This window comes from Pelobates fuscus, chromosome 2 (assembly GCF_036172605.1).
Source record: "Pelobates fuscus isolate aPelFus1 chromosome 2, aPelFus1.pri, whole genome shotgun sequence".
Lineage (NCBI taxonomy): Eukaryota > Metazoa > Chordata > Amphibia > Anura > Pelobatidae > Pelobates > Pelobates fuscus.
Genome location: NC_086318.1, coordinates 296871686 through 296889594, shown reverse-complemented (window position 1 = coordinate 296889594; position 17909 = coordinate 296871686). Strand labels below are relative to the sequence as shown.

The following is a 17909-nucleotide window of genomic DNA, read 5'->3' as shown; positions in this document are numbered from 1 at the left end:
GGCGCTTCCGCGCTTCTCACTGTGATTTTCATAGTGAGAAGACGCCAGCGTCCATAGGAAAGCATTGAGAATACTTTCCTATGGACTGGCTGAATGCGCGCGGCTCCTGCCGCGCATGCGCATTCACCCATTGACTGCTATCTGGAGGAGGAGAGTTCCCCGCCCAGCGCTGGAGAAAGAGGTAAATTTAACCCCTTCCATCCCCTAGAGCCCGGCGGGAGGGGGCCCTTTAAGAAATGAAAGGAGGACAGGGATCAGGATCAAAGTTTACCTAATACATTAGAAAATGTTATCTTAGCACCGGTTCAACTGTTAAAAAAATAAATAAAAAAAATTGGTGTATATATAAAATAAAGCTTCACATAATGGTCGCACACCGCATAATGGTCACATCCCAATTTTTAAGAAAAGTATTTAGGCGTGAACTACAGTATTGCCATTTATGGACATATGTAGCTTTTCCTGAATTACTTTGTTATACAAAACTTCAATAAGATTTGAAAAGTTAAAAAAAAAAAAAAAAAACACTGAATTTTGTATGTTGCCTTATTTTATTAAGACAATATAGATTACAAAGTTAATTCAAAACAAAGTTGTACAGTCTTATCTAGAATTCTGTTCTGCAACTACAATAGTCTGACCTTGGCTCCTGTCCATCAATGCAAAAGAAAATAGAAGCAAGTCTAGTGACTAGATAATACATGGCTATTTTACAATAAACATTTGTTTCAGCACATTAATACAATATCAAAATTGCACATTTTCACTGCACAAAAAGTATCTGCTTTTAACCGACATACAATAAAGTTTGTACTCTAACACATTTAAAATATGAATTAAGTTACAGAACTAAGAACTGTGTGTTCTTTCTTCTTCTGACTTGACATTGAAGAATCCATTTGATTTTTTATCTTTAGGAGAAAAAAAACCAAAAAAAAAAAAAACCAAAATAATCCCAGCAGATGTCAAAAAACAATATATGAATATATTAAAAATTAGGGCAATAAAAATGTGTTACGTATATACTGACGTCCAATTTTTGAGGCATTTTATGAAAAACTAAAAGGGCAAAGTTTTGACTCTTCTAGTGAAAAGTGCAAATGCTGATAGGTTACTGTGGCAGCAAAAGGTTTAAAAGGCTTGTTTAACACTGCACACCATCAACTTGTGTATAGTAGAGCAAAGATTTGGTAGAACACTAGTGATTACACATTAATACAATAGGATATGTGATCTATGGAGTGTAGCTTCAAAAGTTCTAGACTTATTGTACATACACCGCAACATCATGCACTATGTGAAATGCTAACAAAAGGACATGCAGAAACAGCAAAAGCTAATATATAGCCTGGTGCTCCTGGCACACAAAGACATATTGAAATCATGTACTCCATTTCATCTAGTCAAAATCACGGTTGGTAAGCACCAATGGAGCAACCAGTGTCCACACATATAGCACAATGCACACCCAGCTGGAGGAGATCTTCACCCAAACAGCTGGCCATTTACTGGTCATTGTCTCGTAAGAAGAATCAGGACTGGAGGGGAAAAAAAAAGTGAAGAAAAAACAAAATAGATAAATGTGTAAATGACAGGCAAACTTTTTATAAAGTACCAAGATACTTAAATCTGAACTAATATGGTGTTGAAGAGGAACTGTGATCTCAGATTAGGTTACATCCCAATCCACAACTACTAAAAATTTTATACCGTATATACTCGAGTATAAGACGACCCGAGTATAAGCCGAGGCCCCTAATTTTACCACAAAACTGGGAAAACTTATTGACTCGAGTATAAGCCTAGGGTGGGAAATGCAGCAGCTACTGGTAAATTTCTAAATTAAATTAGATCACAATAAAATTACATTAATTTAATATTTATTTACTGTGTGTGTATATAATGAATGCAGTGTGTGTGTTTGTGTGTATATAATGAATGCAGTGTGTGTGTATATATAATGAATGCAGAATGGGAAAAGAAAAAAGTAAAAGCTGAGCCAAATAAAACCAACAAATAAAATTAGTCAAGATAAAAGACAAAGTCCAAATAAAATAAGATAAAATAAATCTTAGCTGAAAAAGTCTTCCTTAGATAGGATAGTCTGTACTGTGGTGAATCATGAACAATGTCCTCGCTCTCCTTCCTCAGATGGATCTGATGATGGCGTAGGTGGAATAATCCCCACCAAGGATTGCTTGTAGTCCAGAGGTAGAGAATGCCAGGTAATAATAGAAAGCATATAAAAATAATTGGCACAACCAGAAAAGTGACCAAAAAATCTTTAAGAAGTAAAATATACAATACAAGTGTCCATAAACGTGTTTCGCCTATAATGGCTTTATCAATATGGAATAAAAAAAAATATTCCATATTGATAAAGCCATTACAGCATTTATGGACACTTATATTGTATATTTTACTTATTAAAGATTTTTTGGTCACTTTTCTGGTTGTGCCAATTATCTTTATATACTTTCTATTATTACCTGGCATTCTCTACCTCTGGACTACAAGCAATCCTTGGTGGGGATTATTCCACCTACGCCAACATTAAGGAGCAGTAAGCCTGCTCCATCCTTGTGAGTACCATTTTATTTATTTGTATTCCTATATTATTTTACACAGAGAGCACTATTTGTTGTGTCCTTTTACTTTCTTTGAGTGGTATTTACCCCTGAAGATAAGAAAATTGCCTCATATCCCATAAGAGAGGATCAAAACCGCTGTACGCCTTCTATACTAGAGCTGGTTATAGCTCTATAACATGTGAGTGCAATATTATCTTTTCTATATTATCTATTATACCCTAGTGAACATATTACACTATTTGGGTTATCTGTTTTATCTTTTTATAACATCGGATCCATCTGAGGAAGGACAGCGAGGACATTGTTCCTGATTCACCACAGTACAGACTATCCTATCTAAGGAAGACTTTTCCAGCTAAGATTTATTTTATCTTATTTTATTTGGACTTTGTCTTTTATCTGGACTAATTTTATTTGTTGGTTTTATTTGGCGCAGCTTTTACTTTTTTCTTTTACCATTGTGTTTAAAGGGTCCTTGAGGAATTCCCTTTTAAGTTGCTGCCTTATCTTGTTATTAAGCGCTAACCCTCCCTTTTCTCCTTTTTTTTTATCTCTAATGAATGCAGAATGTGTGTTTGTGTGTATATAATGAATGCAGTGTGTGTATATAATGCAGTGTGTGTGTGTGTGTGTGTGAATGCAGTGTGTGTGTTTGTGTAGTGTGTGTAAACTGGGTGAGGGGAGGGCATTTTTATTTAAATGTTTTTATTTTAATATTATTATTATTTTAATATTATTATTATATTTATTTTAATATTATTATTTTAATATTTGTATTTTTTATTAAACAGTTTTTTGTCCCCCCTCTCTGCTTGTTGCCTGGCCAGGGAGGGGGGCTATGTTAGTCCCTGGTGGTCCAGTGGCATTGACAGTTCAGTGGGGGGGCTGGCAGAGAGCTGTTACTTACCTTCACAACTTACCTCCTGTCAGCTCCCTTCTCCTCCGTGCAGCTCCCCTGTCAGCTCCGTTCTGCTCACAGTGTAAGTCTCGCGGTCTGTGTGCCGCACGGAGAATTGCCACGGTAACCTGTGGCAACGCACTGACGGCCGCGGGTGTTGCGAGACTTACACTGTAAGCAGAACGGAGCTGACAGGAGCTGCTGTGAAGGGAAGTAACAGCTCTCTGCCAGTCCCCAACAGGACCGCCGGGCTTGTAATGAGGCCGGCGGTCCTGGTCTGTATTATGACAATGTAAGTTGCCATAATACAGACCTTGACTCGAGTTTAAGTCGAGTTGGGGTTTTTAAGCACAAAAAATGTGCCGAAAAACTCGGCTTATACTCGAGTATATACGGTAGTTTAAATTTTATTACATGACATGTGCATTTGTTCTCCATAATGAATTATTCATCTACATGCAGTTCAGGTGCCCTAATCTCAGGTACATTAAGAACACATGTCCAGTTTACACAAGATTAATGGGCGTTGCATTCCAGAGTGGCAGCTGCTACCTGGCACTCCCGCTAATCACAAGGAGCACTGAGACATGAATATCCTAGTGCTACCTTCACAATAAAGGCAGTTCACAAACACAATCTATTTACTACTACACTACCCAAACCGCTTATGAAACAAAAAAAAGGATGCAAAGCATGTAGCATGGGAAATAATGCCACTTCATCAGTGTGGAGAGCCACTCAAACACCTTAAAAATGTGTTATATTTCCATAATAGACGCTTTGCCGTTATGTATCTTTTATATTACATTACAGTTCTTAGAGAGTTTGTTCATCACTGCCAATGACAGTGATTTGCAGTAAGCTGCAATGGGACAGTCTTTATATAATTTTTAGTAAGTGTAAATTGTTGGTGCTGTATGGGCCACGATATAACAATAGTAGGCCTTAAAGAAATATACTTATATATGATCTACATCTATATCTATCTCTCTCTGTATCCAATACACACACCCTCACCCCCACCCCTACATGAAAGCATGTATATCTATTAGAGAGAGACAGACATCTGACATCCACAGCTACTAGCAAGACTACACACAGGGTTACATTAAAGTATAACTCAATGCCACTGTTTCCTTTAGAAAGTCATTTGGCAGCACGTACATCTCTTGGATACCTCTAGTGCCTTTTCAAATTCAACTTTCTATTTCATTATAGTGAAAAATTAGAAACGCCTTCTACGATTAAATATCCAACAAAATTACATCTCGTGGACTTACCTGTACCAGTTGGTGAGTGTCATCATGATATAGAGAGATGCTAGGAAAAGCATGAAATGGAAGAATGAATAGCTGTAGGTAACCCCATCACGCTCATTATCCACAGCTCTGTGAGAATCATCGGAATCAACGTCACTCCTGCTACCTCCATCTTCTATAAGAGTGGCCTCATCACTAGTAAGGGTTAGCTTGTTCACTTGACTATTGGAAGATGTACGAATGCTGTATATAAAGGTAAAAGATAATGTCATGTTACATTTAAATAAAAATACATACACTTCTACATAATAATGCAAATTCCAAGCACCATAACAACCTATGCTATATTCTGTGAAACACCCTAATTACTTGTCATTCATATAAATGGCATGAAAGTGAAATGCAATCTTTCCTGGGTTTTCATGAGACATAATGTTGCAGCAGGGGTGTCTGCAAATCGCTTCAATAATAAAATAAAAAATACACAAAAACAAAAAACAACCTATGAATTAAACTATTTGATAAACCAAAAGAAGTCAAATTAGTATTTTCATTCATGTCCTTCAAAGAATCAAACTATTTGACACTGCTGAAATAGGGCATAATCAATTATTATTTGGTATTTATTTTTCACCAACATATCCTGCAGCACTGTACAATAGGCGGAAAAAACAGACAAATCACTATAATATAGTGTTAGCTTTCAGTACATACCACCCTTGCCTCTATATTTATTAGTGTGAGTTGAAAGAAATTTATCCAACAAAATGCCCCCTTACCTGGAGTACAGGACACACAGCAAGAAAAGAATAAGCCCCACTATTCCTTGGGCATCCCACCACTGCACCATCTGACCTTTCACTGGAACGCTTGTAGTGTTGTAGCCAATTATTCCTAAGAGGCTTGGGTTGCATTTCCTATCTAGGAGGCATTAAGAAAAAAACAGGAACTTACTTGAAATTATCTATATCTGTACCAATTAAGAAACATGATTAGGCTGAAATAGTATAATTGGAAACATTCTCTGACTATGCTATAGCTTGGCTATATTAGGTTACATTTTGCAATCCGTTTTGAAAATCAGTCTCCACAACACTGTTTTACAAATTCACAAGCCTTTATTGATAGCTTAAAAAAAAAAAAAAAAAAAGTAAATCCAGGCTTTTATTTCACATAGTTAGCTTGCTATACAGCATTGTTTTTCTGTTAGATTTTATATCTTTCAAATTTATTTTCATTACCTGGCTCATTAGTCATAGATGACCAAGTAAGATACATGGTGTAAACAGTAATAACTGAAGACTGAAGTAAGCCAGATCTGGGCTGTGATTCCTAAAATACAAAAATTATTTTTCAGACAGTAAATAGCTAATGCATCAACAACAGCACACATGGCATAGGTTAAGTAATGCATAAATATTAGAGGAATATAAAAATGTATTATGAAGACCACATGGAAGGAACAGCGCCACTCTCATAGCAATTGAAGTTAACTTATGATGTTATAGTTACAGGACTCTCCGGCTGCTGTCTTAACTTCAGTGTGCACTATTTCTCTCAATGGGTGCTTGTACAGTCCTGCCCTCATAACTGGCCAAATCAAACCTTCATTATACTGCACCCAGAGAATAAGTAAACTTGGAGCAGAGGTTCAATTGCACAATGGTTTAGCCCTTGATTGTAACAGCGACCAGACACTCCTGCCCTCATAATCACATAAATGAGCTGAAGTCGCTATGGGATGAGAGTACTACTTTAAAGAATGAGTTTGTGATACATACAGATTTAGCTCAAAAGTTTTCAGACCCTTGGAGAATTGGTAATGTAAGTACAATTTTTAAAGAAAACATGAATGAGCAGGCAAAACACATTTCTTTTATTTTTTATAGGATTCATATTTAACTGTAGGTTATAACAGAACGGCACAAACAGAACATAACATGGCAAAAAAAAAAAAAGACCCCTGTTCAAAAGTCTGCATAACCTTAATTCTTAATACTGTGTATTGCCCCTTTTAGCATCAATGGCAGTGTGCAGTCTTTTGTAATAGTGGTCTATAAGGCCCCTAATTCTTGCAGATGGTATAGTTGCTCATTCGCCTTGGCAAAATGCCTCAAGGTCATGCAAAGTCTTTGATCGTCTTGCATGAACCACACGTTTGTGATCTCCCCAGAGTGGCTCGATGATATTAAGATCAGAAGACTTATGGCCACTACAGAACATTCACCACTGGAGGGTCAACTTGGACTTGTGCGGAGGGTCGTTATGCTGGAAAGTCCAAGAGCATCCCATGCTCAGAATAAGAATGCAAATTGTCTGCCAGTATTTTCTGATAACCTGCTGCATTTATCTTGCCATCAATTTTCACAAGAATCCCCTGCCTTTAGAGCGCACACACCCCAAAACATCAGTCACCATCATGCTTCACGGTGGGGATGGTATTCTTTTCACTATAGGCCTTGTTGACCCCAATCCAAACATAGCATTTATGATTGAGACCATAACGCTCTATTTTGGTCTCATCACTCCAAATTACAGTGTGCCAGAAGCTGTTTTGTTCAAGTATCGTCCTATTGTGCTCCTTGAAACAACCACACCGTCTTTTTCCAAAGCAGCCTGTATTTCTCCTGGGGTTACCTGTGGGTTTTTCTTTGTATCCCAAACAATTCTTCTGGCAGTTGTCGCTGAAATCTTTGTCTACCAGACCTTGGCTTGGTATAAAGAGATCCCCGAATTTTTCACTTCTTAATAAGTGATTAAACAGTACTGACTGGCATTTTCAAGACTTTGCATATCGTTTCATATCCTTTTCCATGTTTATAAAGTTCCATTACCTTGTTGCGCAGGTTTTTTGACAGACCTATTCTGCTCCCCCAATGGCTCAGTATCTAGCCTGCTCAGTACATCAACGTGAGACCCATCAAACTCATTGACTATTTATACACAGACACAAACTGCAAATTAAAAAGCCACAGGCGTGGGAAATTAACCTTCAATTACCATTTTAATCTGTGTGTGTCACCTTGTGGGTCTGTAACAAGGCCAAACATTCAAGGGTATGTTAACTTTTGATCAGGACCATTTGGGTGATTTCAGTTATCATTATGATTTAAAAAGGAGCCAAAACAACTATGTGATAATAAATGGCTTCATATGATCACTATCCTTCAATAAAATACATTTTCTAGCATGATCAGTCATTTTCTAAATCAATGACAAAATTTCACAATTTCTGCCAGGCTATGCCAACTTTTGAGCACAATTGTATAAAGTTTTTTGATGGAAGTATTCCTAAAATATCTTATTCATTAAAGAGACGCTGTAGGATGTCAACTGAAGTGGTTTGGGTGCACTGTTCCTTGTCACCCATGTCCCTGCAATGTATTACGTTGCAGTTTTAGAGAAACTGCAATGATTACATTGCAGTGCTAAGACGGCCTCTAGTGGCAGTCTACCAGACAGCCACTAGAGGGTTTTCCTGCGGTTTCTAAATCCCCCATAGAAAAGTACAGAGTCAATGCTATTCTATGGGGAAGATCCGATGCGCGTTAGGCTCCCCCATCGTCTGACGTTGGTTGAGGAGGAGGGCGACCCAGAGCTGATTTAATAGGATAATCAGAGGCATAACGTATCTTCATATACTTGTGCAACTAGAAAGACTGAAAATTGATTTTATGACTTTATGGTTACATATTACTACAGTGGAGGCCTTAACAACTTCAAGGGTGATGTATGAAGGAACATTGATATATTCTCAACATGATGCAATCATCATGTGATCACCAATAAAACATTATTGAATGCAATTGTTCTAGAACCTTGCTCTCCATACAAAACCCTCTACAAATAGCTGGAGTTGTTCTTAGTTCTTTAAAATTATGTATTAATATGCAGCCTCCCAAAAGTAACACCTACTCTTTCAAAAAAACAAAATTATATATATATATATATATATATATATATATATTTAATAAAAAAACAAAAACACAACATATTGAGCGTTCTTCCTATACAGCTCAGATACACAATGAAATCTAACAACCAAATAATGATGGCGAATTCATACAAACAAAATATATATTTATATATACCTGAATTTTAGGCAAAACGGACAACACAGAGGCTCCAATGCACAGTACCAAGTTCACACTAATGAAAGCCTTGTTTTCATAGCAGCCTTCTGGATGAGTGTAGTACACATAAAATAAGACTATGGCGACCAGGGAAAAGGCATAGTTTATACCTGTAGCTGATAATAATGCTGTGGGGATAAAAGTAGGAAACATTAATATCTAGATATATAAACAGAACTTTAAGCAGTATTAAAATGTTGTGAAGAGTCCCAGAACATGGACTGTGACTAAATAAAATCTATACAGAAAACGACTAGACATGCTATATACACCTCTGTTAGCGATATTCATAATTATGACACATCAACAGTACTATAAACCACCCATTGAACAAAGCCACAACCAGGTAGACAACCAACTCCCCATTGATCAGGAAATAAAAATTAAATATCCTGTCTCCCATAAGTCAATATGTTGAGGTTCATCTGCCTGTTCTCACTGCTCTCCTTGAACTAATGAATTGTGTACAGGTTCATTGTTGCTTTTGAGGGCTCATCATATAACATTCTGCTGGGCAGTTCATGGAAAAAAAAAAAAAAAAAAAAAAGTACTGAAGTATACAGAACACTTATAATCAAGTAGTCTGTGCACTTGGATTCAGCATAAAGCAGGGCAGTAAGTATTGAAGCAGTTTCTGCTGCCAGCTTACAGACAGACCATATTTTTCTAATCAAAGAGGCACTTTCCACTCTCCAGGGGCAGAAAAGTAATCAAATTGGAGTGGAGGAGGAAGCAGAAAGAGCAAAAAGGAAAATGTAGGTGTGCATTTAGGCTCTGGGATAAACCCAAGTCTAGCTCTGCTTTTAGAAGTGGTCTGTATATGTGCAGCGTTTCATCTTGAAATGCAGCACATATAGAGAAATCAGCAATTTGTTCAGGGGGATTGTTATGGCCCCGGCACGCATAACTTTGTTCTTAGCTTCCAAATATCAATTCTATGCATATTTTATGTCTGTTGTCAGCGTGCTGGCCACTGATGTAATGAGATTCTTCACATGCAGGCAAATCAGACAAAACACATTTGGCGTGTTTGATTTTTTTTTTTGTTTTATTGTGCTTGTTTATTGCTGTCTCCAGATGAGGGATTTCCATTTTGGTTCCTATGTGCTTTTCATCCACATGGGTTAAAAGGTTCTGCCCCTTGATGATATATATGCCTATTTTAGACTTCAATATTGTAAGTGCATTCTATATATTAAAATCTTGGTGTATATTAGTTTTGCACTATTTTTTCCATTTTTTTTTGCTTATTGTGAAGGAGGTTCAAGATCAAGGAGGAGTTTATACTCTAGATGAGAGAGGAGCTTGCTACATTTATACCTTTGTGAGTGCATTTATATGCACAGACAATATTGCCCCAAATCTGCCTATTTTATCTATGTAGATTTTGAATTTCGTATATATTGTTGTGAAGACATGGCTTAGCCTTTTATTATATCTACTGAGTTATGGGTTATGCAAAATGTATAAATATGAATGTAAACATTGTGCACTTTTTTTCACCATAGTTTGGGGTGGAATTCAAATTTTTGTTGTTGAGCGCTAGGAGTGAGTCTGCATAGTGAAGCCTTTCTCACAGTGTGCCGAGATCTCCAACCCTCCTATCCTACCATTTGAACATAAAAATGCTCTCCTTCCCTTATTTCACCAGTAAGATTTTCGCAGCCTCCCACACTGCAAACACTTGCAGCACATGTGCCCACAAGGTGCCACGTCAAGAAAGGCGTGGAAGAGAACCGGGAGCACTTGGCCTGACACCTGATTTTCTGTAAATTTTAAACAGTTTAACAACATTTTTTTTTAAAACAAAAAATGGGGGGCCAAAAGAAAACATTACAAACTACTAAAAGCACAATATTGCACTGGAATAACCTTTTAAACATTGTCATTTGAAATCTTGTAAACAAATTCTACATTTCTAGGAAAGTTTTCCCACGTTAGACTAAAATAATAATCATTCAGAAGGCAGACTTTGATTGACTTACAAAAATATTAAGTTACTGCTGTCCTAAAACACATTGTCCCAAACTACAAAAAGTAGCAGGTTAAAGTAACAGAGCTCACCTGCATACCAGCACCTTGAGTTTCCTTCCTCCATTTTTTCAACCCAGGATTCATTCCAAGAGTGAGCAAAATCAATCAACAAAACCAGCTGAATGAGGATGAAGCAGAATGCTCCTCCCATCCCAACATAAAACCAAACTGCAAGGAAAAATGAGTTCAAATCAAGAAATATTTTTTCAAGCACAGTGTAGAGATTAAATATATATATTTACAACAGAATGGACACTCATTTATGGAAGATTTATCATCACTGGTGCGAATAACAATAAAAATACATTTGATGTCAGTGCAATTCCTATACATTTTTAAAAACATAATTAGAACTCACCTGTTGTGAAGGGTCCTTCAGGGATAAAAAACGCACCAACAGTTATTGCAACAGCTGCGGCAAACTTAAAGAACCAGAATCTGTGAAGACAAAATACATTTTTATTATATTGCTTATGTAAATTGTCAGAAATTAAACACTGTAGTAGTTTTAAAGTAGTGTAAAATGAAAGATTAAATTTACAACCGGGACAATTTTGGGTAGCATGACCATAAGGGTTACTGCAACGAAAAACATTTTAATAAAACACTGTTTTTGGTAAGAGTAACCCTCACTTTCCTGTCCCCTCCTACCCTTACAAAATAAAGCTTAAAAAATACCTCTGTCTCCGTTCCAAAGTCAAGTTCTCCTGGCAGTGAATTCTCCTATAACATCACTTTCCATTACTGGAGGGGGTGAGATGTCAGTGTGGATGAGCTTCGGGAGGGACTTGGGTGACAAGGGGTTGGGCATGATACTAATGGTTGTCGCTAACCACTATGCGTACTGACAACAGACCAATATGCACAGAATTTACATTAGCCAGACTGGAACTCTTGTTTCGGTCAGCGGAAGATAGAGTTACACCTCCTGCAGCAAAGGGCTGCTTGAAAACGATGCACATACAGAATCAAAATATTGTGTAAATGTAAGGAACTTAAGCATGTTCAGCTTGTTTGGCTCATTTCCAGCATCCCTGTGGAGAGTGCAGAAATAAAAACTATTGGAATTCTTTAAACTAATACAATATATGCTGCCATCTCATCCAGTCTTACCCATTGTGCACTGAGGCTCGAGGGTCCTGGCTGCTCTTCACTTTAATCATGAGGAGTGAGAACAGAAGGAAAAACATGGCCATCCCAAAGCACACCCGGTACACGGCTTTGTACCCAACCAGAACGTCACAATTCACATGACCGCTCACCCCTGGAATAGAGGATCCAATTCCACCTTCACAAAATCCTGGGATCTACATACAAAAGGAATAAATGTCATATATACTATTATATTAAATGTTTAGAAAATCACCTAAATCATTTGCAAACATACTTTAAAACAGATATGGGTTGAGAATAAAAATTCTCATGTTTAGAGCAAACTGGTATGGTGTACCAGCTGACACACAAGATCACCATGCATGATCTTATAGTGTGTATTTTTTATATGCAGTGTACCAATTAGTGATAAAATATTGGAGAAGATATCACTAAAAGTACTATATTAAATAGCCTGTTCAGGAGAAAAAACCCAGCTGGTTCAATAGCTGGAGCTACCTGATACAAGCTAGCATTGCATGAATTGTATCAATACCATATTGTGACATTTTAAAGACTGATACTTACAAAACTATTACTTTGAATTTGTATATCTGGGACTTCTATACTTCATGTTATATTGATAACTGCCATCCAAGTCCACCAATATCTATCAAGTTTTAATTATTTATTCCTACATTTAAAATGTATATTACACCTACCATAACTACTCCTGGATACCCATTAGAACATCTCAAATATCCACTTTTTATACTTCTTTAAAACATTATATATCAGCTGTTAGAATGTGTGTTGAGAAAACTAATATCGGTATCTGCAAAAATCTACCAACCTTTTTTAGCTGCTCTTCCATCCCTGGTAATAACATGATGCAGGCAACTCCTACTCCAAGCAGTAAGAAGAAGGCATATATAAGGCGTGTTATTGTGGAGTTGTTCCCACTTGGGCAGCATCGGCACAGCAGACATGGCGCAGTGCCACATAGACAAGGAATCTGGAGAAGATAAAAGAAAAAAGTGAGGATGGTATATTTAATATATTGGTATTTCATTCTGAAGCAGATTGTCCTCCAGGATTTAATGTACACTCTGAACCATTAGACCACTATAGCGCGATGTAGTGGTTACAATGCCTAGAATCTCAGGGGGCGGTGACCTGGAATAATAAATAAATTTAGAGAGGTAATGGTCTCCTGTTGCTGTGGAAAGTCTGAGTTTTGGTCAATCCACTTTTAAATGGTTTCATATAAAATAGGGTGTTGATGCTAAGACACTCTAGTAAACGAACCAATACAATTAGTTGTAGTGGTTATGATGTTTAGAGAGCCGTCCTAACCAATTTAAGACAGCCGCAGGGGGAGACCTAATGCACATGCGCAGCAATGACCGCGCGATCATTAGACCTCCCCATAGGAAAGCATTATTCAATGCCTGCCTGTCCTCCACTGCCTCGCAAAATTTTTGATCGCCATGCGTGCCTAGTAAAATTTTCATCTCTCTTAACCTACTATTTTATCCTGAAATTCAACATTTAAATTTCCTACAATTTAAAACGTACTGAATAGTCGTCTAATGAAATGTCATAACTCCCTCTACTAACAAACTTTAAAAAGGATAAAGAAAATATATTTGATGACATTCTGTATATTTCACTATACATATTTGAATTTACATTAAAAAACAAACAAAAACAAAAAAACAGGGAAGAGAAACCTGCCCAAGTAAATTTGTCATTATTGTTAAAAATAAAAATAACTACTAAGTTTAGTTTTTTTTTCCCCTAGAAAAAATATTGAGTTCTGCTATAATGAAGATAAATATAAGGGAGATAGATTTACAATCAGGCATTAGAGACAGGTCTGTGAGCTGTAAACAGACCCAGCCCTGGTTATGGCAGTATTGGGATCTGCTTCCTCATTCTGATACAAATACAGACAATGTTACAGCCAGATCCAGCCCCACTCTCTCCCCAGTATAAGGATAGCATGGCCACAGCCCTCTTCCATCTTCCGAGATCTATTACCCAGCTCGCCGCCGAGCACAGGCCTAGGACTCCCCCCATGTCTCTCGTCTGTTGTCGCGCAATAAATATGGAGCCTCTTCCCAGCACCTTGTTTACAAAACGGATAAGAGAAAATGGATGACAGCTCTGTGAACACGAAACTTCCGCTTCCCAGATCCACCCCAGGCTTCCAGGATAGAGCGTTTTCACAATGAGGTCATTCCGAATGACGTATGGCTGAGAGCGCAGTGTTGTAATCACAAGAGACACAATGCGGATTCAGCCATATTGTTGGAGTCAGTTTTGTGTTCCTATGATCTTCTTATGTAACGTCAGGCTCCAATGGGATGCTCAGAGAGCAACCCTTAACATGTACAGTGGAGTAAGTGTAAATGCGAACATCTTTGGAGGGTTTGTTTACTAAAAAGGGAAGATAAAACCTGAACATTTAAGCCAAAATAGTCAATTTACAGACAGTTTTGTTTTTTTATTATCTGTTATACACCTTTTAGTGAATAAATGCACAGGTGACTGGTCCCTTTTGTTTCATTCACCCTGAATAAATACATCCCAGTCGCCCCAAGTTTTTATACATAATGCCAAGTTATCCATAATTTGCGTTAAATCTTTTCATTTTCATTAAAATTCCAATTATTTTCAACATATTTTTTATAAAAGTTCTACTGTCATGACCACTCAAATGTGACAATGCCTCAAACATCCAAGGTTGTGGCCTGGGGTAAGTCCTGGTAGGGCTCCATTGGATCAGAGCAGTTCCAAAACTGGGATTAATTTCCACATGATGCCTGGGAGATCCATGTTTTTAAGCTGGTCTATTGCTTTACGGAGACTTAATGGGGTTTGTTCCTATGTTGTTTTTGGCCGGTGTTACATTCCTAGGGGGTGGTGGCTTTAGGAGTGTACTTCTCTGATTGAGGAAAATGAGACCAAGAAGAGGTCTGCTCATGGACCACTGATTCCAACAGTCTACAAATATATGATGATATTGAAAACAGTGGAGAGCACCTGCTGGGATCATTTCAGGGTGTTGTTGCATAATGTGCAGGAAGCGCTCGCTCTCTTGTGGTGGTGGGGGCTCCTAGTTTCTTACCAGTTCGGGATAACTGTTTGAAGAGGTATGTGACTATGTGGTCCAGACAAGAACAGAACAGCAGCCTGTGCACACCCTGGTGTCCTCCAGAGCTGTGAGCCACTCATAGAGATGGAGGACAGAATGATTTTTTTTGCACTTTAACGAGTGCCTAGTAGGTAATGTGCAGATTACCTAGGTAATGTGAGAAATATTTGTGAAACAAAATCATTTTCTGCAATTTAACTGATCGCCCTAGTTAATCTGCAGATTAACTAGGTAATGTGCACATTAACTTATTTCTGCACTTTAACTGGAACATATATAAGGGTTGTGGATATTAGCTTGGTTGCTGCTTCTAAGTGCTGCTACAAAGTGTATTTGGAGATATTCTGGAGAGTTTTATTGATTCTTGAACTAAGATTTTTCGTTTTAGTTTTACACGTAAGAGTCATCTCTAGGAAAAGGTTTTAGATTGTACAAGGTTTGATTTCCTGTTGATAATTGGTAAGGCATTTCATTTAACCCCTTAAGACCGGAGGGCGTACAATTACGCCCTATTTTAAGCTGCTCTAAACGCCGCCGGGCGTAATTGTACGCCCTCCGTTTTTTTCTTACTTACCCGGTCGCCGGCGATCCCACGCCGGCGATCGCAGTTGGGGGGACTCCCAGGGAGCCCCCCGCGGCACGTCCGCCCTCCAGCAGCCCCCCCGGCCATGTGAGAGTGAGGTCCTTGCGAGGACCTCACAATCACATGGCCGGGTTAGCTGGCTGGTGCATTGCTAGCTGGGGGACTGCCTGTAATGACAGGTAGTCCCCCTGCTGGCTAGAAATAAAATAAAATTAAGTTAAATAAGTGTAAAAAAAATAAATATATGGGGGCGGGGCCTAGCCGCTGAACAGAGAGGATGCAGAACAGCATGGCTCCTGCTTTTCAAGGCAAAAATCGCTGCATACAGGCCACAAATGGCCCGCAAACGACCCAAAAGGGTCACCAATCGAAAGGTGAACTAGCGGGGCTCACGATGACACCAAATATAATGCCATCCCTTCAAAAATCACTGAAACAACAACTGCGGCCTACAAGCCTGCATGGCACTGGGGAGACGGCCGCTCCCCGGTTGCCCTCAGAGGCAAACAACTGGCGATCGGACCCCAGTCCCCCCCCTATGTACCGGCGGGGGTCATCCCAGTCCCTGAAAGACCCCAACAGCCCCGGGGGAAGCACACACAAGCAGCGCTTACCAAACCCAAAATGGCGGCAAACGCCCCGGAGCCACAAGACAAAGCACACTGGCCCGACATTCTCACGCGGCTGGAGGCCACATTTGCAGCCTTCTGGACGAAACTGGCAGAACGGCAGGCTGGGGCACACACTCTGGAAGAGAACCTACCGACGGCACTCACCGCACGCCCTCTGCCACGAGGCACAACTCGCAGAAAGAAGGGAGCATGAAAATGGTGCCACCGAAAGCGAAACCTACTTCTCAAGCATGAAAAAGCCACCCACACTCAAACACGCCACCAAGCTTCGGCCCAACAAGAGACCCACAGACCTGACCGGAAGTTCCAGAGAAGGCGGTCCAGAGCTGCACGCCCTCTCGTAAGCCGGGGGCTGGAGGTGTCCCTCGCCCTGCTGCGCTAAAGTGGATCCAAGCGGGACACTCATTACACACAGGACCCTGGTAGCCAGCACGGGCATCGGGTGAATAACAGCCAGGTCACGGGTGGGGGGGATAGGCAGAAGCACTAGCTTACTCTGACCGCCAATATCCTAGGGTTCCCCACCGCCCGAGAGGTCCCATACACCCTGCAGAACCTGCCCCACGTTTACCTCGTTAATTTAGTTCAGCATGTATCCAACACCAGTTATTTTCTTATACACATCAAGGCATGTTATAATCAGTCAGGGGTCAGCCTACTTATTGTTATCACCAAACTTTGTTTTATGTGATATGCACTAAAAGATAGTTACTAAATACCTTAGCATGCAACCAAAACCACTCAATTTCATTTATTGGATACGGTCTTCCTTAGTCTAGCATAATATATGTGAAGCTGCAGTTAAAACCATGAATACTTATCTACCACAAAAAAGTGCAATGTTTCTCTCTAATGCCATATGTTTAAACGTGAATGCAAACCTGGTTGCACCAGCTGTCATGGCAGTGCATTTCCACATGTAAATATATATATATATATATATATATATATATATATATATATATATATATATAATTATTGATATATATATATATATATATATATATATATATTTATATATAATATAAAAAAATAAATATGTAAATACGTAAGAAACTAAAATAAAAAAATAATTAAAAATAAATAATTGAAAAATATATAGATGTGTGTTATTTCGTTCTAACTGTATTGTGATATTAATACAAATATATACGTATATATCACTATATACACCTATATATAAATAAAAATATTTAAAAAAAATTTATATACACACACACACACACATATATATATATATATATGTATATATTTTAATTCTACACATATATTTATTTAATATTTTTACATAATTAGGTATCCTAATTAATTACAATTAGCGGGACCTGCCTGACAACCCATGCCGAAAGTATAGGGAATTTAATTTGCTAGCACTATATTTAACCCTATATCTTTCCAACACACCATAAAACCTGTACATGGGGGGTACTGTTTTACTCGGGAGACTTCAATGAACTCAAATATTAGTGTTTCAAAACAGTAAAATATATTACAACGATGATATCGCCAGTAAAAGTAAAGTTTTTT

At 38.3% G+C, this 17909-nt stretch overlaps 1 protein-coding gene across 1 annotated transcript; it reads right to left on the bottom strand.

The window, feature by feature from the left end:
• Positions 1–532: 532 nt before the first annotated feature.
• SERINC1 (serine incorporator 1) lies at positions 533–14197 on the bottom strand. The gene is made up of 10 exons (XM_063443460.1): positions 14051–14197; positions 12861–13022; positions 12029–12222; positions 11274–11353; positions 10946–11083; positions 8840–9009; positions 5990–6080; positions 5528–5669; positions 4770–4991; positions 533–1538 (listed from the first exon to the last, which is right to left on the bottom strand). Exons 1-10 carry the CDS (start codon positions 14087–14089, stop codon positions 1400–1402), a joined length of 1377 nt encoding a protein of 458 aa, XP_063299530.1. The 5' UTR covers positions 14090–14197; the 3' UTR covers positions 533–1399.
• Between the last annotated feature and the right edge of the window lie 3712 nt (positions 14198–17909).

What these genes read in the sequence shown, in the direction of transcription:
- SERINC1 (XM_063443460.1), bottom strand. Translation starts at nt 14,089, where the DNA reads ATGGGGGGAGTCCTAGGCCTGTGCTCGGCGGCGAGCTGG. An exon ending in TGAAGGACCCTTCACAACAG is followed by an intron (nt 11,084 to 11,273) that starts GTGAGTTCTAAT and finishes TTTTCCTTGCAG; the next exon opens with TTTGGTTTTATGTTGGGATG. An exon ending in CCGTTTTGCCTAAAATTCAG is followed by an intron (nt 6,081 to 8,839) that starts GTATATATAAAT and finishes TTTGTATTTTAG; the next exon opens with GAATCACAGCCCAGATCTGG.